At 39.1% G+C, this 26820-nt stretch overlaps 1 protein-coding gene across 1 annotated transcript in view; it reads left to right on the plus strand.

The window, feature by feature from the left end:
- The window catches only part of LOC309716308 (ryanodine receptor 1-like), a 56707-nt gene that overhangs the window by 13462 nt on the left and 16425 nt on the right, over positions 1 to 26820 (plus strand). Inside the window, exons 28-89 of the mRNA XM_082550053.1 lie at positions 46 to 251; positions 331 to 505; positions 589 to 797; positions 888 to 1246; positions 1348 to 1477; positions 1672 to 1832; positions 1951 to 2113; positions 2310 to 2396; positions 2510 to 2736; positions 2821 to 3259; positions 3386 to 3955; positions 4048 to 4248; positions 4489 to 4600; positions 4684 to 4827; positions 5097 to 5370; positions 5477 to 5591; positions 5713 to 5845; positions 5944 to 6038; positions 6112 to 6247; positions 6363 to 6549; positions 6634 to 6745; positions 6825 to 6945; positions 7139 to 7308; positions 7407 to 7627; positions 7710 to 7800; positions 7891 to 8031; positions 8168 to 8331; positions 8421 to 8499; positions 8668 to 8757; positions 8842 to 8982; positions 9080 to 9157; positions 9231 to 9306; positions 9394 to 9517; positions 10055 to 10170; positions 10262 to 10329; positions 10421 to 10542; positions 10686 to 10735; positions 10923 to 10983; positions 11074 to 11200; positions 11285 to 11396; positions 11696 to 11777; positions 11863 to 11993; positions 12087 to 12407; positions 12496 to 12736; positions 12861 to 12948; positions 13037 to 13129; positions 13572 to 13586; positions 16770 to 16940; positions 17048 to 17107; positions 17217 to 17351; positions 18253 to 18365; positions 18581 to 18677; positions 18757 to 18866; positions 18978 to 19029; positions 19135 to 19227; positions 22055 to 22154; positions 22226 to 22305; positions 22397 to 22473; positions 22566 to 22639; positions 23399 to 23416; positions 26481 to 26561; positions 26659 to 26747. Of these exons, the coding sequence (XP_082406179.1) occupies positions 46 to 251; positions 331 to 505; positions 589 to 797; positions 888 to 1246; positions 1348 to 1477; positions 1672 to 1832; positions 1951 to 2113; positions 2310 to 2396; positions 2510 to 2736; positions 2821 to 3259; positions 3386 to 3955; positions 4048 to 4248; positions 4489 to 4600; positions 4684 to 4827; positions 5097 to 5370; positions 5477 to 5591; positions 5713 to 5845; positions 5944 to 6038; positions 6112 to 6247; positions 6363 to 6549; positions 6634 to 6745; positions 6825 to 6945; positions 7139 to 7308; positions 7407 to 7627; positions 7710 to 7800; positions 7891 to 8031; positions 8168 to 8331; positions 8421 to 8499; positions 8668 to 8757; positions 8842 to 8982; positions 9080 to 9157; positions 9231 to 9306; positions 9394 to 9517; positions 10055 to 10170; positions 10262 to 10329; positions 10421 to 10542; positions 10686 to 10735; positions 10923 to 10983; positions 11074 to 11200; positions 11285 to 11396; positions 11696 to 11777; positions 11863 to 11993; positions 12087 to 12407; positions 12496 to 12736; positions 12861 to 12948; positions 13037 to 13129; positions 13572 to 13586; positions 16770 to 16940; positions 17048 to 17107; positions 17217 to 17351; positions 18253 to 18365; positions 18581 to 18677; positions 18757 to 18866; positions 18978 to 19029; positions 19135 to 19227; positions 22055 to 22154; positions 22226 to 22305; positions 22397 to 22473; positions 22566 to 22639; positions 23399 to 23416; positions 26481 to 26561; positions 26659 to 26747 (8708 nt within the window). The remainder of the gene's footprint in view (positions 1 to 45; positions 252 to 330; positions 506 to 588; positions 798 to 887; positions 1247 to 1347; positions 1478 to 1671; positions 1833 to 1950; positions 2114 to 2309; positions 2397 to 2509; positions 2737 to 2820; positions 3260 to 3385; positions 3956 to 4047; positions 4249 to 4488; positions 4601 to 4683; positions 4828 to 5096; positions 5371 to 5476; positions 5592 to 5712; positions 5846 to 5943; positions 6039 to 6111; positions 6248 to 6362; positions 6550 to 6633; positions 6746 to 6824; positions 6946 to 7138; positions 7309 to 7406; positions 7628 to 7709; positions 7801 to 7890; positions 8032 to 8167; positions 8332 to 8420; positions 8500 to 8667; positions 8758 to 8841; positions 8983 to 9079; positions 9158 to 9230; positions 9307 to 9393; positions 9518 to 10054; positions 10171 to 10261; positions 10330 to 10420; positions 10543 to 10685; positions 10736 to 10922; positions 10984 to 11073; positions 11201 to 11284; positions 11397 to 11695; positions 11778 to 11862; positions 11994 to 12086; positions 12408 to 12495; positions 12737 to 12860; positions 12949 to 13036; positions 13130 to 13571; positions 13587 to 16769; positions 16941 to 17047; positions 17108 to 17216; positions 17352 to 18252; positions 18366 to 18580; positions 18678 to 18756; positions 18867 to 18977; positions 19030 to 19134; positions 19228 to 22054; positions 22155 to 22225; positions 22306 to 22396; positions 22474 to 22565; positions 22640 to 23398; positions 23417 to 26480; positions 26562 to 26658; positions 26748 to 26820) is intronic.

Raw genomic sequence — 26820 nt, forward strand, 5'->3', positions numbered from 1 at the left:
TTTTTAATTGTTGAAGTGTTCATTAGTGGGTTTGTGCTTTTATAGGTGGACATGGACCAGGCAGCTCCCGTGGAGATAAAATCAGAGTGTTCAGAGCAGAGAAATCTTACGCTGTTACACAGGGGAAGTGGTACTTTGAGTTTGAAGCTGTGACAGTTGGAGAGATGAGAGTGGGCTGGTCCAGGCCCAATGTTCGTGCAGACACTGAACTTGGTGCAGATGAGTTGGCGTATGTCTTCAATGGCTTTAAGGTGGGAGACCATAGTTTCTACACTATGATGGGTGCCTACATCTGTCTGGTATTAAACTACAAAGTTATAATGTTTTTAGGCCCAACGCTGGCACATAGGAAATGAGCCATTTGGCCGTCAGTGGCAATCTGGTGATGTGGTGGGTTGTATGATTGACCTCACTGAGATGAACATCATGTTCACACTCAATGGAGAAATGCTGATCAGTGATTCGGGCTCAGAGATGGCTTTTAAGGATATCGAGATAGGAGAAGGTAGGTACAATAAAAAGTGAGTACCTTTGCACGTGTATTCCATGTTTCATGTGTGTGTTCATGCATGTTTCCAACACCTCCAGGCTTCATACCTGTGTGCAGTCTGGGCCTGTCTCAGGTTGGCAGGATCAACCTGGGTCAGAATGTCAGCAGTCTTCGATACTTTACCATCTGTGGCCTACAGGAAGGGTTTGAACCATTTGCTATCAACATGAAAAGAGACATTACCATGTGGTTCAGCAAGAGCCTTCCCCAGTTTATTCCTGTCCCAGCTGATCATCCTCACATTGAGGTACTGTACATCACCTGTTACAATGGTTTATTTCCACGCTGAATACGTAAATTCAAGATCACGATCAAGACCTGTTTGTCTGTGCACTAGGTGTCACGTGTTGACGGGACAGTTGATACCCCCCCTTGTATTAAAGCGACCCACAAAACATTTGGATCTCAGAATGCCAACACAGATCTGCTCTTCTTCAGACTCAGCATGCCAGTTGAGTTTCATGAGACTTTTAAAATCCCAGCAGGGACCACTCTTCTTACTCGCACTTTGACCATCCCTGAGGATGAAGTGTTGGAGGTGGACCCAGGCTCTGATTTTGAAATACTCAAAAAGTCTGCTACTCGCAAGGAGCAGGAGGAAGAGAAGAAGGAAACCTCAGTTCCTAAAGAGACGCCTGCTATCAAAAATGGAGAAAACGAGAAGGATGCCTCCACTGAGAAAAGCAAAAAGAAAGGGTATGGAATCACATAGCACCACTTTAGAAGTGGATGTGTCAAATCTATCGATGGGATACGGTGTTTGTGAGCGGTAGCGTAATTACTGTTGTTCTTTGCAGTTTCCTTTTCAAGGCTAAAAAGGCAGCGTTAATAACTCCAACCCCTGTTGTACCCACCATGCCCCGCTTAGTGGAAGATGTAGTACCAGATGACAGGGATGACATGGACATCATCCTCAATACCACTACAGTATGTCTGAACTTATGTAGTTATTATATTCATAAACGTATAAAGTTCATGCCTAAACTTGCCATTTATGGTGCTACTGCCAGTTTGTAATCATTAACAAACTATATAAGAAAACTGCCTTTTTTAACAGTGATGATCAGTGATTTTCACATTAAATAATTTTTGTGTGCTTCTTTTTCTCCTTCGCTCAACAGTACTATTACTCAGTACGAGTGTTTGCTGGACAGGAGCTAAGTGGCGTGTGGGTTGGCTGGATAACACCTGACTATCACCAGTACGACCCTCATTTCGATATCAGCAAAGTCAGAAATGTAACTGTCACTGTAGGTGATGACAAAGGCAACATTCATGACAGGTATGTTACTTATGGAAAGACCCCCCCCCCCCCCCCCCCCCCAAAAAAAAGCCTGTGTTTCCAATTGAATATGATAAACATACACAACTGGTTTCTTGGTTCTTCTTTGTTTTTACAGTATCAAACGCAGCAATTGCTATATTGTATGGGGAGGGGAGTTCAGTAGCTCCCAGCAGACCCGAGTCAGTCAGGAGGATTTTGTGATTGGCTGTCTCATTGATTTGGACACTGGACTAATGACTTTCACTGGAAATGGAAAAGAGATCAACACATTTTATCAGGTTAGATCATTTTCAGTCTGATATTATGCCTTCCTCTTGCTTGTATACTGTATATTGTTGTTTATTCCTGCTGTCTTACTATTCATATTGGCATGGAGCACCCACAATTTCATTGTACATGGGCAATGACAGTAATGAGCTATTCTATTCTATTCCTGGTTAAATTCTGTATTCGTGTTAAATTATCTTCCTTCAGGTGGAGCCAACCACAAAATTGTTTCCGGCTGTCTTTGTTCTGCCTTCCAGTCAGAATATGGTTCAGTTTGATTTAGGCAAGCTCAAGGTCAGTCGCAAAGAACTGCTGCATTTAATCAACCTTCAAAATAGGAAATACAGTTTCCAGTTATTGGCTGTGTTGTGTAACAGCCTTTCTTAATGCCTCATTTGTCTTGCTAGAACATCATGCCGATCTCAGCCGCGATGTTTCGGAGTGAACGCAAAAATCCAGTCCCGCAGTGTCCTCCTAGACTGGATGTCCAGATGTTAACTCCAGTTATCTGGAGCCGAATGCCCAACAACTTCCTAGCTCCAGAGATGGGACGTGTTAGTGAGAGACTAGGCTGGATGGTGGAGTGTACGGAGCCACTCACTATGATGGCCCTTCACATCCCCGAGGAAAACAGGTCAGCATCTCTGCTGTATTCATCTCTTATTCTTAGAAGATGCTAAGATGTGTTTTTTTCAGCAAATCTCTTTACTTTAAATAGGTGTATTGACATCTTGGAGCTGTCTGAACGGATGGATTTGCTGAAGTTCCACTACCATACTCTGAAGCTATACAGCTCAGTTTGTGCACTGGGAAACAACCGTGTGGCACATGCTTTGTGCAGCCACGTGGATGAATCGCAGCTCTTTTACGCCATAGAGAACACCTACCTACCTGGACCAATGAGGAGTGGCTTTTATGACCTGCTCATCAGCATGCACCTGGAGTCAGCTAAAAGGAATCGTCTGGGGACCAACAAGGAATTCATAGTTCCAATGACAGAAGAAACACGTAGTATCACTCTGTACTCCGACAAGTCTCATGCTTTACCTGGCGTCGGCCTAACTACATGTCTGCGTCCAAAACTTCATTTCTCTTCTGTTGGGTTTGTGGGAACAGATCAAGATATTTACACACTTAGTCCAGTCATTCCCTTACTGGTAAGACTGAGGTGTCTTTGCACTTAATGGCAACTCTGAATTTACTAATAATCACATTTTTACATGCTTTGTACTGTATATTATATACATTATACCTTACATTTAATCAACATATTGTATTTTTAGGTGCTAAAGACCAAAGCTCTGAACATGCTGACTGAGGCAGTGCAGGATGGGGGTCAAGCCATGAGAGATCCTGTGGGAGGCAGTGTTGAGTTTCATTTCGTTCCAATCCTAAAGCTCATCAGTACCCTTCTCATAATGGGTGTGTTTGATGATGAAGATGTCACACACATCCTAAAGATGATTGAGCCCACAGTCTTTAGAGGCAAGCAAGCGGAGGAGCCTGGTGAGGGGGATGCCAAGGTGCAAGAAGAGAAGGACCTTCCCAAAGTAGCAGCGATTAAAGAAGGGGAGCAGGAAGCCCTGGGGGAAGAAGAAGAGGAATTTGAGGATGATGGGTTGGGTTATGAAGAAGAGGAGGAAGAACTGGAGGAAGAAGAAGCAATAGAGGAGGGTGAATCTATTGTGCAACATGAGGAAACAGTGGTTGAGACAGACCCGGTAAATGGTGAGAAAGGAGCTGAGGAAACAGAGAAAGAAGTGAAAGCTTTAGAGACGGGCGGGGAGGGAAAAGAAGAACATCTAGAGCAAGGACTTTTCCAGATGAAGCTACCAGAGTCTGTGAAACTACAGGTATGACAGTTTGTGTATTCAGAGGAACTCTCTTTCCGAATGCTTGATATCTAACTTTATTAATGCTGATTCACTTTGCTTTTGTCCTTTAGATGTGCACTCTGCTGCAGTATTTCTGTGACTGTGAGCTACGTCATAGAGTGGAGGCCATCATTGCATTTTCCGACCAGTTTGTCAACCAGATACAGTCCAACCAGAGGCAGCGCTATAATGAACTCATGCAGGCCTTCACCATGAGTGCTGCCGAGACTGCTCGCAAGACCCGTGAATTTCGTTCCCCACCACAGGAGCAAGTACGAAGAAAACAGAGTACATTTGTTAACTGTTAAACTGTATAAATAAATTCTAAAAATATTTTTTAAAAACTGGCTACATTTCTACACATTTTTCTTTGTCTGTGTTTTATTTCAACAGAAAAGTGGAAAAATAATTTTGCCTGATATAAAATGGACTTAGCTACTCATGTACTACCATGAAACATCCCTTAAAGTAAAAAAAATTATCATACTTGCCTGTTTCTAACCTCACTGTAGGTCAACATGCTCATGAACTTCAAGAACTCTGTTGAGGATGAAGAGTCCCCAATTCCTGATGAAGTCCGCGAATCTCTGGTCGCCTTTCACAATGCTTTGCTGACACACTGTGGTCAGTTTTCACTTCCTGCATCAAGTGTGCATTGAAAAATTGTCCCTACCGTTACATTGACTTACTTAAAACATTGATCTCAGGTGTTCACATTGAAGAGGAGGAACAAGAGGAAGAAGTGGATAATTCTGTCCGTGGACGGCTCCTTCGATTGCTGGAAAGGGTGAAAAAGTTTCGTGAGAAGAAGGAGGAGGTGGAGTCTGAGCCACAAGAAGACAAAAAACCAAGTAAGCCTTTTTTTGCTTTTAACAAGCAATTTAGTATTTATTACCAAGTTCAACATGTTTAAATGCAAAAACGATGATTATTGCACATAAGGATAACCAATTTGTGGATTTGTGGTCTGTCATTTGTCAGTAATGTATTTTATTAAAGCAGTTTTTCCCAGGAGTTTTATTGTATATATAGTATTGTCTTCCAAAATTAAATCTAACTAGGGCCACTTTAATACAAGACCATTCTTATTCTTACTTAACCTTCTGTCTTTTTGCACCAGGCACATTGCAGGAGTTGATTTCACATACTATGATCCACTGGGCGCAGGAGTCTTTTATCCAGAACCCTGAGCTCGTGCGTATGATGTTCAGCCTCCTTCACAGGCAGTATGATGGACTCGGTGAGCTCATGCGTGCCCTTCCTAAGGCCTACACCATCAATGCAGTTTCCATTCAGGACACCATGGACCTCTTGGAGTGCTTGGGCCAGATCCGCTCACTGCTTATTGTCCAGATGGGTCCAGAAGAGGAGAGACTTATAATTCAAAGCATTGGGTTTGATGACATTTAAATTTTCATTCTCATTTCTCAGTATCTTGCATTAAAATAAATGATTGATAAGTTCGTGTGATACAAGCTAAATTTAATTGGTCTTTCTTAGGAACATCATGAGTAACAAAGTTTTCTATCAGCACCCCAACTTGATGCGAGCTCTGGGCATGCATGAAACTGTCATGGAGGTCATGGTCAATGTACTCGGCGGTGGGGATTCAAAAGTATGTTTTTTAATTCATTCATCATCATTGTAAACATCTTCTTGTGGAAAGACAAATGTATAAAATAAATAAAATCTACTGCTTTATTTAAGTTACTTCTTCTGTTGCTTTATTCCTACAGGAGATCAGATTTCCTCGGGTGGTGACAAACTGCTGCCGTTTCCTCTGCTACTTCTGTCGCATCAGTCGTCAAAATCAGCGTTCCATGTTTGACCATCTCAGCTACCTTCTCCAGAACAGTGGCATTGGCCTTGGTGATTGTCTTTGTTGAAATCCAGTGTTAGTCTCGATGATTTCTTTCTCATACATGGACTGTGATAAACCTGGCCACTGCGTTTGTTGTATACTTTAGGAATGCGTGGCTCCACCCCCTTGGATGTGGCTGCAGCGTCTTGTATTGACAATAACGAGCTGGCATTGGCTCTTCAAGAGCAGGATCTTGAAATGGTAAAACAAAGTTTATCTGTTCAAAATTCTATAGCTTTTTAACCTGACTTGAATACACTCATAATCTTTCCAGGTAGTGAAGTATTTAGCCGGATGTGGACTTCAGAGCTGTCCAATGCTACTGGCTAAAGGATATCCTGACATCGGCTGGAATCCTTGTGGTGGAGAGAAATATCTTGACTTTCTTCGTTTTGCTGTTTTTGTCAATGGTCAGATTTTTTTTTTTCAACATTTCATTGTAACATTTCATTTTAATTTCCTCATTATTTCTAATTCTCGATCTTATCAATAACCTATAAGAACTATGGTCTCTATTTCTTGTAGGAGAAAGTGTAGAGGAGAATGCAAATGTGGTGGTGCGCCTCCTCATCCGTAGGCCTGAGTGCTTTGGTCCAGCCTTGAGAGGAGAGGGTGGTAATGGACTCCTGGCTGCAATTGAGGAGGCAATCAAAATATCAGAGGACCCTGCAAGGGATGGCCCTAGTGTTAAGAAAGATAGACGCTTTCCCATGTAAGAGCTTTTTGGCTTCATTGGAAGGACTTTATTATCTGCTCTAGTGTTGCAGAAAGATAGAGACATGTTTTTTACCAACAGGTTTGGAGGAGAGGAACAGCACGAGGAGAACAGGGTTCACCTGGGAAATGCCATTATGTCTTTTTACTCTGCTCTTATTGACCTGCTGGGAAGATGTGCTCCAGAGATGCATGTAAGCTGCCATGCTAAACTTATCCAAATGTTTTAGTTTTATAGAGAAAAAAACGTTTATAGTGTGTTTGTCTCTACAGTTGATCCAGGCTGGTAAAGGTGAGGCTCTCAGGATCAGGGCCATTCTGAGGTCTCTGGTTCCTATAGAAGATCTGGTGGGAGTCATCAGTCTTCCTCTTCAGATTCCAGCTTTTGGAAAAGGTGAAAATTCATAATAAATTAGTTATGTATTCAGTCAGTCAACAAATTATCCAAATAATGGCTCCAGTAAAACCAATAATGGTTTACTGGTTGTCCTACATTGTACACAGCAGCGTGCTAATAGGTCCTTTCTCTCTTGGTTTTCAGTCATTTTAATTACTTTCCCCAAATGTTTTCTTCATGTTGTGCTTAGACAACAGCGTTATTGAACCAAAGATGTCTGCTAGCTTTGTGCCAGATCACAAGGCTCCCATGGTGCTGTTCTTGGACAGAGTTTATGGTATTGACAACCAAGATTTCCTTCTCCATGTGCTGGAGGTGGGCTTTTTGCCTGACATGAGAGCTGCTTCCTCCCTGGATACGGTAAGGCTCAAACAGTTCACACTGTTTTTGTTTGTTTCTCTGGGAACAATGGAAAGCTTATACAGACTAAGATAACTGCTAAGATTTCTTGTCAACAGGTTGCTTTTAGCACCACTGAGATGGCTTTGGCTTTGAACCGCTACCTCTGCTCAGCTGTGTTGCCACTCATCACCAAGTGTGCCCCGCTCTTTGCTGGCAGTGATCATCGAGCCATAATGATTGACTCCATGTTGCACACAATCTACAGGCTGTCTCGTGGACGAGCCTTCACAAAAGCCCAAAGAGATATTATTGAAGAGTGCCTCATGGCTCTGTGCAAGTGAGTTTAACATGATAGGATGCCTTACATGTCATTTAATACTGCCAGGTTTGGATTAGGTGTTAATGTATTTTTTCTTCAGGCATCTACGTCCATCTATGCTTCAGCATCTGCTAAGGCGGCTGGTATTTGATGTGCCCATTCTCAATGAGTATGCCAAAATGCCTCTAAAGGTATGAGGACCCTGTAAAATGTTTTCACTATTAACAGAATATTTTTCTTTTAGTTTAGCTGTTTCACTTTTGTTATGTTGCGTTCTGCAGCTTTTAACCAATCACTATGAGCGTTGTTGGAAATATTATTGCCTCCCTAATGGTTGGGCTAATTTTGGAGTTGCATCAGAAGAGGAGCTGCATCTTACACGCAAACTGTTTTGGGGGATCTTTGAATCACTAGCTCACAAGGTAACTCCTGCAAATTATTTTGCTTTTTCAGTTTATTAGTTGGCTTATTAAATGACAGCTGGGATGGGCTCCAGCTGCCCTAAATCCTGGATGGATGGATGGATGGATATTGTAATATTTTTTATTGTGATTCCAGAAATTTGATGCTGAAATTTTCAAAATTTCAATGCCATGCATCTGCGCCATTGCTGGAGCCATTCCTCCTGACTATGTAGATGCCAGCTACTCCTCCAAGACAGAGAAAAAGGCATCAGTAGATGCAGAGGGAAACTTTGATCCTAAACCTGTGGATACAACAAAGTGAGGGGCTTTTTACTTTGCTAGAAATTAATCATCTCTCTGTTTCGTAGTTAAAGCTAATTTTACTCTGATGCTTCTTCCAACCATAGCACTATCATCCCTGAGAGATTGGATCCCTTTATTAACAGATATGCTGAATACACTCATGACAAATGGGCCTTTGAAAAGGTAAAGTTTTGTTTATAAGTCTTTAGCTAAATCTGGACCAACACATTAGGTTAATTTGATGCAGCTATACATTCACCAGTATATATAACTCTAAAGAAATACAAAGGGATCCTAGTAAGCATGACTGACAGCTGTAATTCATGCTGTATATGGCCATGTATGTTTCAGATTCAGAATAACTGGTCATACGGTGAGGCACTGGATGAAAATGCAAAAACCCACCCCATGCTTAGACCGTACAAGACATTCTCAGAGAAGGTACGTTCACAGACATGCAGTGATCATCTTGAATCTTGATGTAGTGTGTGTATTTGTTTCTGCTCACACCGACTTTTCTCAAAGGACAAAGAGATCTACCGATGGCCAATTAAAGAGTCAATCAAAGCCATGATTGCATGGGAATGGAACATTGAGAAAGCTAGAGAGGAGGAAGAGTCAGAGAAGAAGAAGGCAACATCACGAAAAATCTCACAGACTGCACAGGTATACAGTTGTTTAGAGCCCTTGACTGACTGCATTAATACTTAATAATAATGTTGCTTGTTGTACAGTAGAGTGCATAACAATCTTTCTGTTCTAGGCAACTTATGATCCAAGCCATGGCTATAGTCCACAGCCCATTGATATCTCCCATATGGCTCTTTCGAGAGATCTGCAGGTATGGGGTTAAAATGTTGCATCCTTCTATTTTGCAAGCTTAGCATCTTACTAATATTTATATCTGCTTATAGTCAATGGCAGAACAACTGGCAGAAAATTACCATAACACCTGGGGAAGAAAGAAAAAGTTGGAGCTGCAAGCAAAAGGTGATTTTATTTCTTTTGAGCGTGGAATATAGAGAAAGAAAGATTTGTCTTTTCCAAATAGTTCTGGATGTGCTTTTGTTTGTGCAGGAGGTGGAACACATCCTCTGCTCGTGCCCTACGATACCCTGACAGCTAAAGAAAAGGCACGAGACAGAGAGAAGGCATACGAGCTGCTGAAGTTCTTGCAGCTTAATGGATACGCTGTCACAAGGTAATAATAAAATAGTTGAGAATGGACAACATTGAACCTTGGTTCAAAATAAAGAAAATTTATTCAAGCTACTCAAAACTTTTTGAATCAGTAGTTCCTAAAAATGCATTGATTTGTATGGTATTACATGCAATAGCAAAGAGTTTGCTATTGCTGTTGCTAAAATTCAACTTTGTGGTTTTTTCTGGTGTAGATTGATAAAAATAATCGATAGGACACGTGAACATCCTTTGGCATACCAGAAAAAGTTTAACCACTGACTTCGATCTTCTGTCTTTTCAACATAAAACAAACATTAATTACAGGCTTCATCTTGACTGAAATAAACTGATGCATAACAGCCTGACTGTATTATGATGTACGACCAAGAGCATGAGCATTATGAGCATTAATTCTTTCACTATAAGAAACCAGTATGGACATGGCATTATTGCGGCCTCCTTAAATAGTGTTTTATTATGGCACAAATTCTGAACAGGAAGTCTTTTATTGTTATCATATATCAATTTTTGAGATATAAACTCTCCCCGACTTTAGAGGCCTTAAAGACATGGAGTCGGACATATCATCCATTGAAAAGAGGTTTGCGTATGGTTTCCTTCAGAAACTGCTGAAATGGATGGAAATCGCACAGGAGTTCATCGCACATCTTGGTATTGTGGGGCAAAGATGAAAAATAGTGTGGTGTACATTCAATTTTTGCCACTGTGTCCGTGCTATTGTATATTGCAATCTGTTTTACAGAGGCTGTGGTTAGCAGCGGACGAGTGGAAAAGTCTCCCCATGAGCAGGAAATCAAATTCTTTGCCAAGGTGAGACTATTGTGTGAATGTAAAATGTAAAATACTTGTACTTGTTATTTCTGTACTAAATGTGGAAAACCCTCTGAATTCTCTCTCTCAGATCTTGATGCCTCTAATAAACCAGTATTTCAAAAATCACTGCCTCTACTTTCTGTCTACACCTGCAAAAGTCCTGGGTAGTGGCGGGCATTCTTCCAATAAGGAGAAGGAGATGATTGCAAGGTGATGTCTCTGTTTTATAGATATGACACAGAAATATATATATTTGTATATCTTTTTTTCAAATATTATGTTTCTCCTTTTATGGGCTTTTGATTTCTTCTTGAGTTTTCTTCTTCTTCCTTTTCCTTTCTTTCACTTTGTAGTATCTTCTGTAAAATGTCTGCTTTGGTGAGGCACAGAGTTTCTCTCTTTGGTAAGATGGCAAACTTGCAGCACCACTCTTTCTGAATCTTTTCTCTCTCTTCTCTTTTTATGTGTGTTTCTGTATTTTGTGAGCTGCAATGCACCATTCTGTCACCCGGGTTAGCCTAAATCCCATTGCTCCATGTTTTTATGGATATACAGTAGCTGATGACGTGGATTTATTTCTATATTTGCAGGAACGGATGCCCCAGCAATTGTTAACTGTCTTCACATTCTGGCTCGATCACTGGATGCAAGGTTTGTTTGTTTTTTCTTAATAACACTATAAAACTGTATTATAGTTATTTTTCATGTTTTTCCTTTTACCTTTTGTGTTTGCCTCATTAGGACGGTAATGAAGTCAGGACCTGAGATTGTTAAAGCAGGGCTACGATCGTTCTTTGAGAGTGCTGCTGATGATATTGAGAAGATGGTTGAAAATCTCAAATTGGGCAAAGTTTCGAAAGGCAATCAGGTACATGATGTTTAATATGGGCATTCACAAATTAGAACTCATATATCCAAGTCCATAATCGTGTGCTGCTTCTCTTTTTTCCAGCAAGTGAAAGGCGTCTCTCAGAACATCAACTACACCACCATTGCACTGCTCCCAGTACTTACCTCCCTGTTTGATCACATTGCTCAGCATCAATTTGGAGATGATGTCATCTGTGAGTGCTTATTCATGCTTTATATTCCGTCCATCTGTTCTTTTAACCACTTATCCAATTCCAGTGACCAATTCAAGTGATACTGAACAGGTTGCCAGTCTATCACAGGACTACTAAAGAAAGACAGACAACTACTCACCTACAGCCACTTTAAAGTCTTTATTGGATAGTGATAGGAAGTTAAGACAAAACTCACGCAGGCCAAGGGAGAACATTTAGTCTCGACATGTGTTTTGTATCCTCGTTGTTATTCATTAATAATTCTGACACTCTCTGTCTCTCTGTGTTTTTGCATACAGTGGATGATCTGCAGATGTCATGCTATCGGATCATGTGCAGCATCTACTCCCTGGGGACAGTGAAAAATTTACATGTTGAGAGGTGACTCCATATTTTTTAAGATGTAAAGTAATTTACTACTGATCATTTTGGAGCATTTGCTGCACTCGTCCTTTTACCTTTACAGGCAGAGGCCAGCTCTTGGAGAGTGTTTGGCACACCTTGCAGCAGCTATGCCGGTGGCCTACTTAGAACCCCATCTAAATGAATTCAATGCTTTCTCTGTGTACACCACAAAGACTCCCAGAGAGAGAGCCAGTGAGTGCAATACTGTTGTCACACTTTTTTTTTTAAATTCTAGCAAAGTCTTGTTTTTGAATTATCTTTCAATATTTCTCTTCTGGATTAAAGTCTTGGGCCTTCCCAATGAGGTCCAGGAATTATGTCCAGACATCCCAGAGCTGGATACTCTGCTGAAGGAGATTGGGGACTTGGCAGAGTCGGGGGCTCGTTACACTGAGATGCCTCATGTGATTGAAATTACTTTACCCATGCTTTGTAACTACCTCATTCGCTGGTGGGAGAGAGGACCTGAAAATTTTCCTGAGATGGAGGGCCGACTGTGCACCGAGGTCACGTCAGAACAACTTAATCAGCTGCTAGGAAGCATCATGAAAATTGTAGTGAACAACCTGGGAATAGATGAAGCCTCCTGGATGAAGAGATTGGCTGGTGGGAGCTGTTTTAAACTCTGCTCACATGCCAGTGTTTTTTTGGTTTCCTTTGCAAGGCTGTTAAAACGAGTTCTTTTCTCCACTAGTGTTTTCACAGCCCATTGTTAGCAGAGCAAAGCCAGAAATGCTCAAGTCTCACTTCATCCCAACAATGGAGAAACTAAAGAAACGCACATCAAAGGTAGTGGCTGAGGAGGACCATTTAAGGATGGAGGGAAAATCAGAGGGAGATGAGGAAGATGGCACTATACGTGATGAGTTTGCTGTCCTCTGTAGAGACTTGTATGCCCTTTACCCTCTACTTATTCGCTATGTGGACAATAACAGGTAGAATAATGTTAGAGTCACCAAGCTATGAATCCTGCCTCATATTGACAAAATTGCAATATATAAATCTTTATAAACTTGTGATAAAGAGATTTTAGCCTTATAATAATTTACTCTGCTACAGAGCGAGGTGGCTGACATGTCCTGACCCAGATGCAGAAGAGCTCTTCCGAATGGTTGGAGAGGTCTTTATTTTCTGGTCCAAATCTCATGTGAGTATGTTCACTTGGCCTTTTTGTTTGCAAGTGTTTATAAAAACTTAATCCATCCAATAATTATGCTTCTGTTTCTCTCCTGCAGAACTTCAAGCGAGAGGAACAAAACTTTGTGGTGATGAATGAGATCAATAACATGTCATTCCTCACCGCTGACAGCAAGAGTAAAATGAGCAAGGTGAGTTAGTGAAAGGCAGCACATGCTAGTGTAGACCACATGTCAAATCAGACAACTTTAGGACATATTGTTTAACAACTGTATGTCTTCCTTCCCTCGTGGCCATATTTTATGGTATAATTTGAAGATTTCATGACATTACCAACCAGTTTCAGCCACTTATAATTGGTCATTTAATTAGCATTTTGTTATTCTTAGCATAATGGTAATAGCTTTAGGGAAAAAAAATTATTTGAAAGCCGGGGAAGCAGTCTAATACAAAAACACACTTACGCACCATTTTTTGTTTTTTGGTCTTATTTAAACATAGTGAAAGCTGCTGTAACCTCTTTGAGATTTGATTTTTAATTCAGATCTTTGCGAAGGCTCGCAGTTGTGTTAATGATATTCTCTCTTTGGCTGTCCATTGTTTTCTTCTTTCGTGTTGCGGCTGGGTTTCCAGGGCGGGGACACAGAGGTTAGACTTTGTTCTTGCACGACCGCTGTGCTGACCGCATGGCACCTCACTTTGGGGGAGCTTTTCATCAACCTCCCCAGCACACTGGCACATCTGATCCACAAAAGTACACTCACTACATATCCACAAACACATGTGAACACACGTAACTTGTGTACACAGAAACACACAAAAAAAATCCTGCAGATTTTAATCAGCGAGATGTGGAATTAATTCACTGCCACTGACCTCTAAGGGCCTCTATGTGTAGTTGTTTCTCCAAAGTCTTGATTTGCAGCCTCTTAGCAATGAAGCAAAACTCTGGTGTGAATTTATTACTACACACATCTGGTCATTTATATTAATTAAAAGTCAAGGTCTTAGCCATATATTTCATTATCGATTGGTTTGGATACACTTACACTGGCATTAACTTTATTATATTGAGATTTAAGTCTACACTGACACAATGTCAGTACAATGTACAATATCTTACACAAAATCATTCATTTATATTGTATCTCTTCATAGACTTTAGTGCAGAATTGTTCATAAGGGAAGCTGGGAAAAGATACTCATATAGTTCTCATAAAGGATCACTGGACTAATGGGCAGGCCCCACCTGCGGGCTTTCCCCAGTCCTGCCAGTGTGTGTGGGGGGGAGTCTGGAGGCGTTTGATGAAAGTACTCAGCTGTACAGTTCAGCTCATGGCACTGGGCTTTACACAAATATCAAAGTGGAAGTGGGAGCACAGTGCCATCATGCTGTCACTGAGTTTGCTCTTTTTTGATCATAGCTGAGTTGGAGTCCTCTAGTATGCCTTTTGTTTCTCTTCATGGAAGATGGTTTAGCTGTAGGTATTTGTAATGTAGCATTTTGTCCACTAGGGGATGGTGTTAGTCTTCTCTGTGCTCTTTCTTATCTCCTCCCTTAAAATGCCATGGTACATCATTGTTTTAGTTTCTTTTATGCTCCCTAGTACCCACACTAACACACAGCTTGACGCTAAAAGTTTACTGAAGCAGATTTACTGAAACATTTGTTAGGTTCTCTTTTTAAAAGTGCTCAAAGTACCATGAACCTAACCAACATATTAATTCACACTTATTTCCTAAAATATTCCCCAAAATGCTTTGCATCCTCTAAACTACTTCACCATAACAAACATACACCTTACACTTAGAGTTTTTTTTTATTTCATTAAAAATGAAAAAAATTGGTCATCTGGGATCACTTTAATGTCTAACCGTGATGCCTCAGCAAAACCCCTTTAATAAAAAGATTTAAGCTTTTATGTACAGTACTGTGCAAAAGTCCCGAGCCACCCCTCAGTTCTATGTATTTTGCTAGGAAAATAGGTGATTAATGTATGTGTAAACATGGAAATACAGTTTATAGAGCAAAAAAGTTCTATTCTCTCAATTCTAACAAGCTTGAAAATCCATATTTGACATGACCACCTTTATTCTTCAACACAGCCTGAACTCTCTTAGGCAAACTTTTTGTCATTTCTTTAATTAGTCTTCAGGAATAGTTCTCCAGGCTTCTTGAAGGACATTCAAAGCTCTTGTTTGGATGTTGGCTGCCTTTTTGTTCCATTCTCTGTCAAGATGATCCCACATTGCTTCAATAATGTTGAGATCTGGGCTCTGTTGTGCCTCTCTCCTGACCTCCATATGCATCTACATACAATAGATTGATTAACTGAAGGATAAAATGCATCTCTCAGGTCCTGTGTCAGCTCTTCGCTGAATGTTTTCCTATTTCTTAAGGACATGACATTTACACAGTGTTATTATACAGTAGATAGCTTTTTTTTAGGCCTACCAGTTTTTCTGAAAATAAGTGAAAAAGCACCCACTGCGCCCCCCCCCCCCCCCAAAAAAAAATAAAAAATAAAAAAAGTGGACGACCCTCAGATGATTATTAGAGAATTATTATTCCAGACCAATTACAAGAAAGTCTGTCATCTTGAAAGTAAAATAGAAAGAAATGAAGGACGGCTCAAGTCTTTTGAATCAATCGTTTATTTTCACAAGGCAGGATAAGGGTTTACATAAATAATCACCAGCACAATGATACCGGTCTTCCTAGAAACAGATTCTATAATATGGGTAGGATCAATATGAATCATCTACACAGTTCAGTTTTGTGGTTCAAAAAGAAATACCCTGTAAAGTAGAATTCTTAGAGCAAATATGTAATAGACTAAACATTAATATTATGAAAGGTATTTATATACTTCATGCAATAGCATCCATTTGCACATTTTGGAGGACTCTAGAAAGAGCAGCTAACAGAAGGACTGAACTCTCACAGAAGCAGGGCATGAGCTCAAATACAGGGAAGAGACATTTCCTTTAGTTTGTTTAATTGTAGATGTGTGATTTTAACAGCATGCTACTAATAAGTCTAACTCTGAGGATCTTGTTCTTTAACATCATCTAATATCTTGAGCTTTCACCAAGGGCTACAGTTCCTAGAAAATCTCATTTACAATTACAGTATAAAGTGAGTTTGTTTTGTTTAGCTGTCCTTTTCATGGAAATTTGAATGGATTGTGACTTGAATGAAATATTTTCTCTTGCACGTTGTTAGTGCAATATGGCTGACTGACTTTATTCTAAGACCCATTTCCTTTCAGCCTCCCCTTCAAAAAGCAGCAATACTCCCACTTTCTTATACATTTTCACTCTCTCCTCTACTTACCAGTCTGGGCTCAGAGAAAAAAAACAACTATAGTTGGGGAACAACCGGATTCTGACCTTTAAATATGGGCACTTGTCTTTTTAGTGCCGATTGTTGACTCTAACATGTTTCTAAGTTATATTATTAGTAGATGTAGTAGTGTGTTTGTACTTGGAGAGACCTACAGTGCATAATAAAAACATTTCCAGCACTGTGTATTGCTCAGCTGGTGCTAATGTTGAATGACTTTCAGTATTTAGCATTAATACAGTCACATCACGAGTTGTAAAGAATATTGGCTGTATCATCACAATCATTTTATATATTTTTATTCAGGCTTATATTCAGAATATTTTGTAATTTTTCAAGACAGTATTTTAAATCAGTTTGTTAAGTTAGTGTCAATTCTAACAGGACATAAATATTCAAACTTATCAGTCCTTGTCTGAGCTGTTGTACTGCTGGCACGTTATTAGATATTGTTTATGCTCTCTGCCTTATCGTCCTTTTCACAGGGTGGAGGCTCAGATACTGAGCGTACCAAGAAGAAGAAACGGGGAGATCGTTACTCAGTCCAGACCTCACTTATTGTGGCTGCCTTGAAAAAGATGCTCCCCATAGGCCTAAACATGTGCTCTCCTGCTGATCAGGAGCTTATCAACTTGGCCAAGATCCGATACTCTTTGGTAGTTTTTTTTCTGATTTTGAACTTTGTTCTAGTAAACATCTGAAGTATGATTTATATTATGATATACACGGAGGAAAACAATCGCTAAAATGTTTTACTTTACAGAGAGACACAGATGAAGAAGTAAGAGAGTTCCTGCAGAATAACCTGCATCTACAGGGCAAGGTATACTTAAAGAACCGGTAGTAAAATAGCTGCAGGGATGAGATTTGTAACTACAGATAATCAGTCTCAAGATATTTCAGAAAACTCTGTATCCATATGTTGTGAAAAGGTGGACAACCCATCCATGCGCTGGCAGATGGCGCTGTACAAGGAGATGGCAGGGAAGGCTGAAGATGCAGATGCCCCACCGAAAGTTGTTAAGAGAGTGCAGGAGGTTTCTGCGGTCCTCTACCACCTTGAAGTGGTGAGTGTTGGTAATTTATAGTGCAGCAGGTGCACTATGTCTCAAATATAGATATTCAAAAATACACACAACAAAGATGCCTACACAGCATGTACTACATAGATATGAATACAGGGATAACAGAGGCAGCATATCCTAACAGAAAAGAAAGGATAAGACTTGAAACAATTTCAGGTGTTACTAGTCTCAGTAGTTTTTAGCTTATGTGGGTGAAATACTGGTAAGCTTATGGCACGGCATTGCGGGTTTCCATCCATTCTTTCATAAGTAAAAAGAATTGCTACTCCTCCTGTAGCGGGGGTGTCAGACATAACCAGTCTGGCAAAGACTACAAACTACACCAATATAAGGAAGTAATAGATGAACAATTAAATGACAGAAAAGTTCCAGTTTTTCCATTATCTGCTATAGGAATTACAGTTTTTAACTACATCCACAGTAAGTTAAATAAATAAAATGGGACATTTTCTGTAACTTTAAAAAAAACCTTTTATAATTACAGGTCAGTCTAGGCCAGAGGTGTCAGACTTTTACTTACTTACAACTTAAGCTCAACGAGTTGGGCTAACAGATTTCTTTCATTTTCTTCTGTTGCAATATTGCAGAGATTAAATACGCAGTTAAAGTTCTGAGAGAAAAGGGATTATCACCAATCTGGCCCAATTAAAATCAAAGTGGGATGCATGCGGTCCACAATGTGAAATGCGTTGTATATTCCTGCCCTGCAGCATTGGTCAGAAGTTAGAAGATTCTGTCAGACTCAGAATAAGGTTAGATACCTTAGAAAGTTCTATGTTATGGAAAAAAGTAAAAAGTATATTGTTAATATAAATCAATTGGAAGTGTCAGGTACCATTAGAAATTTTTTGATCACTTTACAAGTGCATGTCTTTTCTGATAGACGGAGCATCCGTTTAAATCCAAGAAGATGGTGTGGCACAAACTGTTGTCCAAGCAACGACGCAGAGCTGTGGTCGCTTGCTTTAGGATGACACCACTATATAACATTCCAAGGTAAAAAAGCAACTGCTATGGAGCCATGTATGTAAAAAAAAAAAAAAAAAGCTAAGTATAAATACAATAAATATCCATTTTAAGTCCATCCAAGTCGTCTCTATGTTTGTGAATCTGAAAAGACCCAGGTCTAAATCTGAGTGATTGGAGAAGGCATGCAACCACAAGGCACTATACTGTATCTAGTCTATTTTGTTTTGGTTTTGGCTTTTCAGGCACAGAGCTTCAAACATGTTCCTTGAGGGATACAGGCGCAACTGGCTTCATCCTGAAGGCTTCTCATTTGAAGACAGAATGATAGACGACTTATCTGTGAGTGCCATATGTAGTTTCATCTACAGATGTTTTCCTTTTAGCGTTACTCACACTTTTGTTTTATTGAACATCCCAGAAAGCAATGGAGCAAGAGGAGGGAGATGAGGAAGAGGAGAAGGAAACAAAGCCAGATCCCCTTCATCAGCTAATTCTCCATTTTAGTCGTACTGCTCTTACAGAGAAGAGGTTAGATCCTCACTGATACAACAGCAGTGAAATGCAGAGACGTGGTGCACCTGTGGGAAAAAAAATCAGCATGTTATTTCTAATTTGTGATCTGCACTTCTGTCATTTCAGTAAACTGGATACTGATCATCTTTATATGGCATATGCTGATATTATGGCAAAGGTAAGTCATCGCAGAAGGTGTTGAAGTGCGCTGAAGTTTGCAAAGAACTACAGCATTGTGTACTCTGAAACACCCATGTTTATTCTCCCCTCTTTGTGTATTTAGAGTTGTCATATTGGTGAGGAAGAAGAAGGTGGAGAGGAAATGGGAGAAAATGCTGAGGATGAGATGTCCTTTGAGGTGCGACAGTCAGAACTGGTAATGGGCGGCCAGGGGCTGGGGACCAGGAACACATTGGAGCGGTAGCTCTCGACGCATTGAGTGACCTCATCATTGGAGCATTTATTCACAACCACATCTCTCTTTCTCTCTGTCTCTGTGTCTCTCTCTCGTATCGTCTTGTTGCTTCTTTATGTTCTGTCTCTGCTGTTTCTTTTGTTTGTATGCTAAGCTTCATTCATTCTGAGTTTCTTTACTTAGAAACTCAAAGCTCCAATCCAGGTATGCTTTAGTTGTGTAAATTACTGTATACTCCCTAAATTCATCAGCAACAAAATGTTATTATGCTTCAACTTAAAACAACTCGACTACAGTCACTTTCATGCACCATTTACTATTTATTGCGCCTGGATTGGATCTAATTAGATTTAATAAATGTAAAATTAACATCAACAATAATAATAACTCTAACTCAAATTAACAATCATGATGTTAATTAATCTATTTGTAAATCATTATCAGCTCAGGTTGATGAACAATTCCTCCTATTTCAGATCAAGTAAAGAAGTAAAGTGTAGCTTTTTCTGATTTTCTGGTACTCTATAAAGTATTAGAGTAGGCTAGCTGGGATTTATTTTTAAACATTGACAGGCAGTAGCAGCTGCTCTGTGCAGGCTTTACTACATTCATTGCGTCCAGTTGTGCACAGCGTCTCAGACACAGTAGTTCATTGTATACCCCAGTGCCGATTGTGCTCTTAGAAGAAACTGCCACTGAACCATTATATACTTCCAGTGAGCTGTGTTTGTTTGCTCATTGATGTTGTGCTTCATCATTATGTATCATTGCTTTAAACTACTAAAATATTGTATATAATATTCAAAAATGCCTTCCAAAACATTTGTGAGGTGTTATATGAAACTGGGGAGTCAGACATACAGAAACTGGACCTAAAATTACATTGGATATCCTGTTAAAGTCCACTTAAATTCCAATGGCTATTAAAAAAACATATACTCATTTTATAACACTGTCATTCCTCCCAGTTTATATAGCTGTCTGTTTTGTTTCTCTCCGTCTCTCTTTCCTCATTGTTCCATCTAATTGGTCTCAGCTTCATAACACCAGTCTTTGCTAACTGAATGCTTGTGTTCAATGTTCCCTTCCCCCACTCACATAGCATACTGACAGACTACAGTGAAAGCCAGTGTAGAATATACAACACTAAAAGCTGTATCTACGTACACATAGTCGTAGCTTTAAAGTTTAATTCACATAGTGCACAAGTCACAGTCAGGCTTCACTAGAGAGTCAGGGACTGCAGGGTAAGTTTGAGGTCCACCTGCACGACACATAGCGGGTAGAGCTCGGCTAGGCATACGTGGGTGGCGGAGAGGGTGGTTGGGAGTGGGGAGGGTGGTTGGGAGAAGGGAGGGAGGGAGGGGGGCTTGGGAGCAGTGGTTGTTGTTGTTTTAGGGTCACTATGATACAAGTTGATATATAACGTGGCTGATAGATAGAGTAATGTCAATTTGCCTTCTGGATTCAGAGATATTCATTTGCTCTTTTTCTTTTCCATAAATGGCATTTAATATGCGATTGGCTCAGTGTTATGAATAAAGATGAATATTGAAAGCCATTTAGATTTAAAGAAGAAAAGAGAGAAGAAGAAGAAGGGCTGAAGAAAAATGTTATGTTTATTTTGCATTAATATTTGAAGTCATTTCTCAAAGTAAGCACAGACTGCTATGGAAAGCCAAAGAAATATCTCTGATACAGAGGAATAAAGGCTTTGATCCAAAGTATCTTCTTTGCAGGACCGCTGCATTTAAGAAACTTTGGGTATCTACATGGCTGAAATGCTAAGCCAGTCGAACTGTTTCCTGTAGTCTAACGCTTGCTCCAGCCAGCAAACGTGAAGAAGTAGTGTAACAACCCTGTGACTAATGAAGTGAATTGAGAGAATGTGTGCAAGAGTCAGGTTTTGAATTGACACTGAAAATCAGAATCTTGATAAAATTATTGTAAATCCATGAAAGGACATTAATAATTAATTGGTAATTCACAAAGGTTAATGATTAATGTAGATTTTCTTTTAGAGGTACATTCATTTTTCTACAAACATAGAGTGAAAAAAACTGTTAAACTGATTGGTGATGATGATTTAAAGCGGTAGGGATTTGTGTGAAAGGCAAGTGAATGTGAAATTAAATTGTAAATCTTAATTGATAGAATGGACTTTTTTTGATGAACCACTGTTTTACGACTTTTAGCAAATATATACAGCACTTAACAAATTTATTAGCACCTCTCACACAAAAAAGATAACACAAATGTTTTAAAAATCTGTCAAAAAATTGTTTAAAACTAAATATTATGTGGACATTTATTAATCAAAAAACAAACTGAACTGTCAGATATTAATCACAATGACAGTCAATCAGTAAAACGATTTTTTCTTTGCAATTCTGCAATATAACAATTTGGCATCTTAGTAAAAAAAAAAAAAATAATAAAAATGCTAATAACAATTTTCTATTCTTTCTGCTTTTCTTTAAAAACATGCATTTAAAAAAAGTAGATTGAAAACAACAATAATTGTAATTTTGTATTAAAAATGTAATTTCAGTTTAAGAGCTTGTGCATACTGGTGGATTAACCATTGTAGAAACATAAAAATATTTTGGTAATTAATAATACTGTTCAGTTAGAGCAGCTGTGGCATAAATCCTACATTGGGTGTAAGAGATTTGTTCAGCACTGTATATATATTTGTAATTTGATTCTATAGTCCATCCTATCGTTTTACCTTCTCTCTGTGACATATAATGGTAGCAAATCCTCATAATGTTTGTGTTGACCGCAGGAAAAAGAAATGGAGAAACAAAGACTCTTGTACCAGCAGTCTAGACTGCATAATCGTGGCGCTGCAGAAATGGTCCTGCAAATGATCAGTGCCTGCAAAGGTAGTCTTTATCCTTATCTTTGGTCAGCTTTGTTTACCCGCATTGTGTTCATGGCTTCCTGTTTCCTGCAGGTGAAACGGGCCCAATGGTGTCTACAACCCTCAAGCTGGGTATTTCTATCCTTAACGGCGGGAACAGTGAGGTTCAGCGGGTATGCCTTTTTAATATAAACACATGTAATTATAAATTTGGAGATACCTCTAAAGAAGACCCTTTATTGAATTACCCTTATTTGTTGACAGAAAATGCTGGAGTACTTAAAGGACAAGAAGGATGTGGGCTTCTTTTTGAGTGTCCAGGCATTGATGCAGACTTGCTGGTCAGTTTTCAAATATTCAACAAAAGTGTAAATGTGGTTTATAATTTTTAATAGTAAACAGGGGGGAAAAAAAAGCTTTATATTCTGTGCAGTGTCCTGGATCTAAATGCCTTTGAGAGGCAGAACAAGGCAGAGGGGCTGGGCATGGTTTCAGAGGAAGGCACCAGTAAGTCTTCATGCTGTTTTTCTTAAGCATCACCTTTTCACATTGAAGATACAGCAGAAAAGCTGTTACACTGCAGCTGCTGTTATATAGTCGATGATCAGAATCATTTATAAATGCAGATTATGGTGTTGGTGTTAATACTGCTGTTATACCATCGCATTACACAGTAATATACGCTTTGAGTAGTAAAAAGACACTGGAGGAATCAAATGCATATACTTTAGACTCTTTTCCTGTGTAAACCACAATAGCAAAGTAAAAAAGACTCAAAGGAGTTTTGAAAGGTCAAGAGAAATCACTTTCTGTAATTCAACTGAAGAATAAGTGAGTACCAATTCATGCCATTGCTCATTTTATCACATGAATGATCAGATTTAAGACATTTTAAGCATCTATTAATTCATCTTTGTTTAAATCCATCTGTGCCATTACAGTACAAATTTTCATTTATTGAGTGATTAGTTCCCTAACATAAAGTATTATTAACCCTTGGATAACTGTTAAAGAATTACATATTCATGATTTAACTTAAATTGGTTCAAATGTTTTCCTCTGTATGTTTAGTAGTTTTGTCACCTACTTTTGTCATCTAATTCTGGAGGTTAATTTAAAGTTCTAGCTGAATGAATTTGCCATGGAATGTTGTTAATCTCCCCCTCCTCATCTCTTAGTCCTCTTCTGTTGTCAACACACTGATCCTCTCTCCCTTCCCCACGATCACTGCCACCTCTCCCTTGTCCCTCCTTTCATGGCCCTCAGACTTGAACCTAGATCGGGGTAAATCATGTTTCTGTCCATCTGCCTCTCTGTCCTACTGCTGCTCCTCTTTCACTCCCCTGTCCTTTTTTGCTCCCTCATTTCTCTTTCTAACATTGAAGAGAGGATTGGATGCCTCTCCATCTTTCATGCTCACAGCTCGCACCCTTCCTCACGTGTCTTGTTCATTCCAAAAAGCCTCGGATGGAATCCGGTCTTTTCTGCCCATGAACTACTATTCAAACGGGGAATGAAACCTTCATGAACGATATTTGTTATGAATAGTGATAGAGTTCCTCATTTCTCAACCCTAATACCTTCTCGCACATTTCTTAATCACATGACTTATAAAGAGGCTATTCCTATCTTGAAACATGGCCACAAAAGATGCTATAAACGAAACTATATTGAACTAAAGTCTCCTCGATTGTTATTTTTTTTCAATTTGCGGCACATTTATGAATAAATGTGGCACATCCAAATACATATCTCCTTCGAATTAAGTTTCATGTGACAAGAAATGTGTGGTTTCTCGGATGTACTCTATCATGCACTGGATTCCCTTCAGCCTTTTGTTGGACAAAACCCCAACCTCTCTGACATTTACGTTAGAAGCTTGTATATCCTGCATGATTCTGCGTTTGTGTGCTTGTTTCATGTAGCCGGCGGTGAACGGGAAATTGAAAAGAAAAGAGAAAATTAATAAATCAAGTAATATCGTGGGTTCACCTCTGACTGCTGCTAACATTTCACTTTATTGCTTTGTTTCTGTCTGTACAAGAGTCCTATATCATTGTCTCAGTTTATACATGTTGTGACCAAATGTTTGTTACTGTCTCAGTTTTTTTGTTTTTTTTTCTCTTTAAATTCAGTGTATGCATGTGATGCTGATGGCCTCGTGTATGGTGCCTGACATGTGCTTGTATGTCAGACTTTGTCAAACCGCAGTCATTTGTATTTCTTTGATTTATATTAAAACCCTGTTTCCAAAAAAATTTGGGACAGTGTGTATAATATTGTTAAACACTGAAACAAAAGGAGTGCAATCAAATTTTGGAACTGAGAAATTGTATTCTTTTTTTTTTTTTAATCCTCATTGTGAATCTTATTTTAGCAATAAATAAATTAAAAAGTTGGGATACAACAATAAACAGCTGAAAAAGATGCATGATATCACTAAAGAAACTTAAAGAAAATGGAGATATGGTTCAAAACTGAAAGAATTTTATCAGAAAAAGATTTTATCATCTGCAGTACTTAATGTTATTCAAAGATTTGAAGCATCCCGAGAACACAAGGGAAAGCATTGAAACTCGCAACTCTCCACAAAACTCTGTTCACAAGGGTCAAAACTGTGATTGAATGGACGTGATCTTCAGTCCCTCTGGTGACAATGGATTACACAACACTGCTTTAATAGCAGGCGTGATTATGTAATGAAAGTCACTGCAAGGGCTCAGAAGCATTTCTGAAAACAGTTGTCAGTGAACTGAACCTACAAATGCTAGTTATAGCCCAACCATGTTTAAAACCCCCCAATAAAACAAACATTTAAGATGGCCTTAATATGGAGTTTAGTTAAAAACTGTCCTCGATCTATCGAGTGAAAATTAGAAACTATTTTTGGAGCTGAGGAAGCAGAGTCCTCTAGGCTAAAGAGGAGAGCAACCATCTGGCTTGTTTCAGCACAAAATTATAAAGCCAGCATCTGTTAGGGTTTGGGGGGGGGTACAATAGGGAACGTGGAAACCAATGATTTTCCACATTACAAAGCCTCAGCTCTAACATGGAACAATATTTACAAATTTGAAGCAGCCAATGCTGCCAACTAGACACAGTGTTTTCTAGATGTTCCTTTTCAGTTTCAGTTTTAGAGTCGGGTGCACTTCAGTGAAAGCATGTTATGAAAAAAGAAGAAAAGTTTTATAGACAATCGAAGGAGATCCTGAACTGATGCAAAATTATTTATGTTATCAGTTCCCAAACTCAAACTGTTAACATTGTTACTTGTGATAAACATTTCTGCTAAACTCTATCAAAGCTTTGACAGTCATGACATCCAAAGGTATGGTGGCTCTGAGAGGTCAAACACACTACAACTTAAGAAATTACCATCAAATAGAAAAACGATGAAAAAGCATATAAAAGCAATGGAAATTTTAAAAAACACACACATACAAGCTGCAAAAGTGCACAAACCTCACAAAATACACAGAAGTGTGAAGGTGACAAGCCAATGGCTAGCAAGCAAAGCACACATTTCGCTATGGCAGGTGTGTCAAACATAAGGCTTGGGGCCCAGAATTGGCCCAGCAAAGACTCCAGTTCGGCCCGCTGGACAACTTTTAAGAATATGAAGAAGTTTGTAGATTTAGAACTTTTTATTTTACAGCTTTTCCTATTGATAAGGCCATCCCCATTGCCCTTCACAATACACCAAAGCAATTACCTAACAGACAAACAATGACAATAAGGTCAGAGGTCAAGTTTTCTGAAAATCTTGTGAATCCGATAACTCGAGAACAATGTGATACAGGATTTTGAAATGGATACCACACGTGTATCTGCTAGTACGCTGAGGTGTAGAACTGACGGCCACCAGTATTTTTCTACTTCCACTGTGCTTTATTAAATTTCCATTGTGTTTTGTGTGCTTTTGCATTGTTTTTCTATTTGCTGGCGTTTTCTTAAGTTGAAGGGTTCTCTAAAAATTATGTTTAAAAAAAAATCTCAGTTTCAACATTTCATATGTTTTGTAAAGTAAACCAATTAAATAGAATAGGGTCTTTTTTCCTGACATTTTAAAAAGCTTCCCACGTTTTTTAGGAAATGGGGTTGAATTTGAAAAAAAAAAAAAAAGAGTCAGCCTTAATTTTATTGAAACGAGCAGCACTCAGTCAGAGGTGGTTATTGAGGTGCCTGATACTAAAATCCTTGTATTCATGATGGTAAGTTCAGTAATGAATTTTAGTTATTATCCTCACATTTCTTATACTCAGATAAGTTGTTAGACTTTACCGTTACGTGTAATCTGATTTAGCTCGAATGTATCTCTTTGATTCATTCATTTGTCTCATCTTTTTAGATGAGAAAGTGATGTCAGATGATGAGTTCACCTGTGACCTCTTCCGTTTCCTGCAGTTGCTTTGTGAAGGTCACAATAATGGTGGGAATTACTCATGTGTCAAATGAGAGTAACAATAAATTGAGACACTCATGAAGCACATATCTTCTTATTCAAAATGATGTCTATTTTAATGCAGATTTTCAGAACTACTTGCGGACTCAAACAGGCAGCACAACTACCATCAATGTCATCATCTGTACAGTGGACTACCTTCTCCGTCTCCAGGTACACTGGCTGCAGTTAGTGCACCATATACAGATTGAAAATAAAGGTTTTAAGGCTATGGTGGGACTTGTGA

The sequence above is a fragment of the Aulonocara stuartgranti genome (genome assembly GCF_965226115.1).
Source record: "Aulonocara stuartgranti genome assembly, chromosome: 10".
Classification (NCBI taxonomy): Eukaryota; Metazoa; Chordata; class Actinopteri; order Cichliformes; family Cichlidae; genus Aulonocara; species Aulonocara stuartgranti.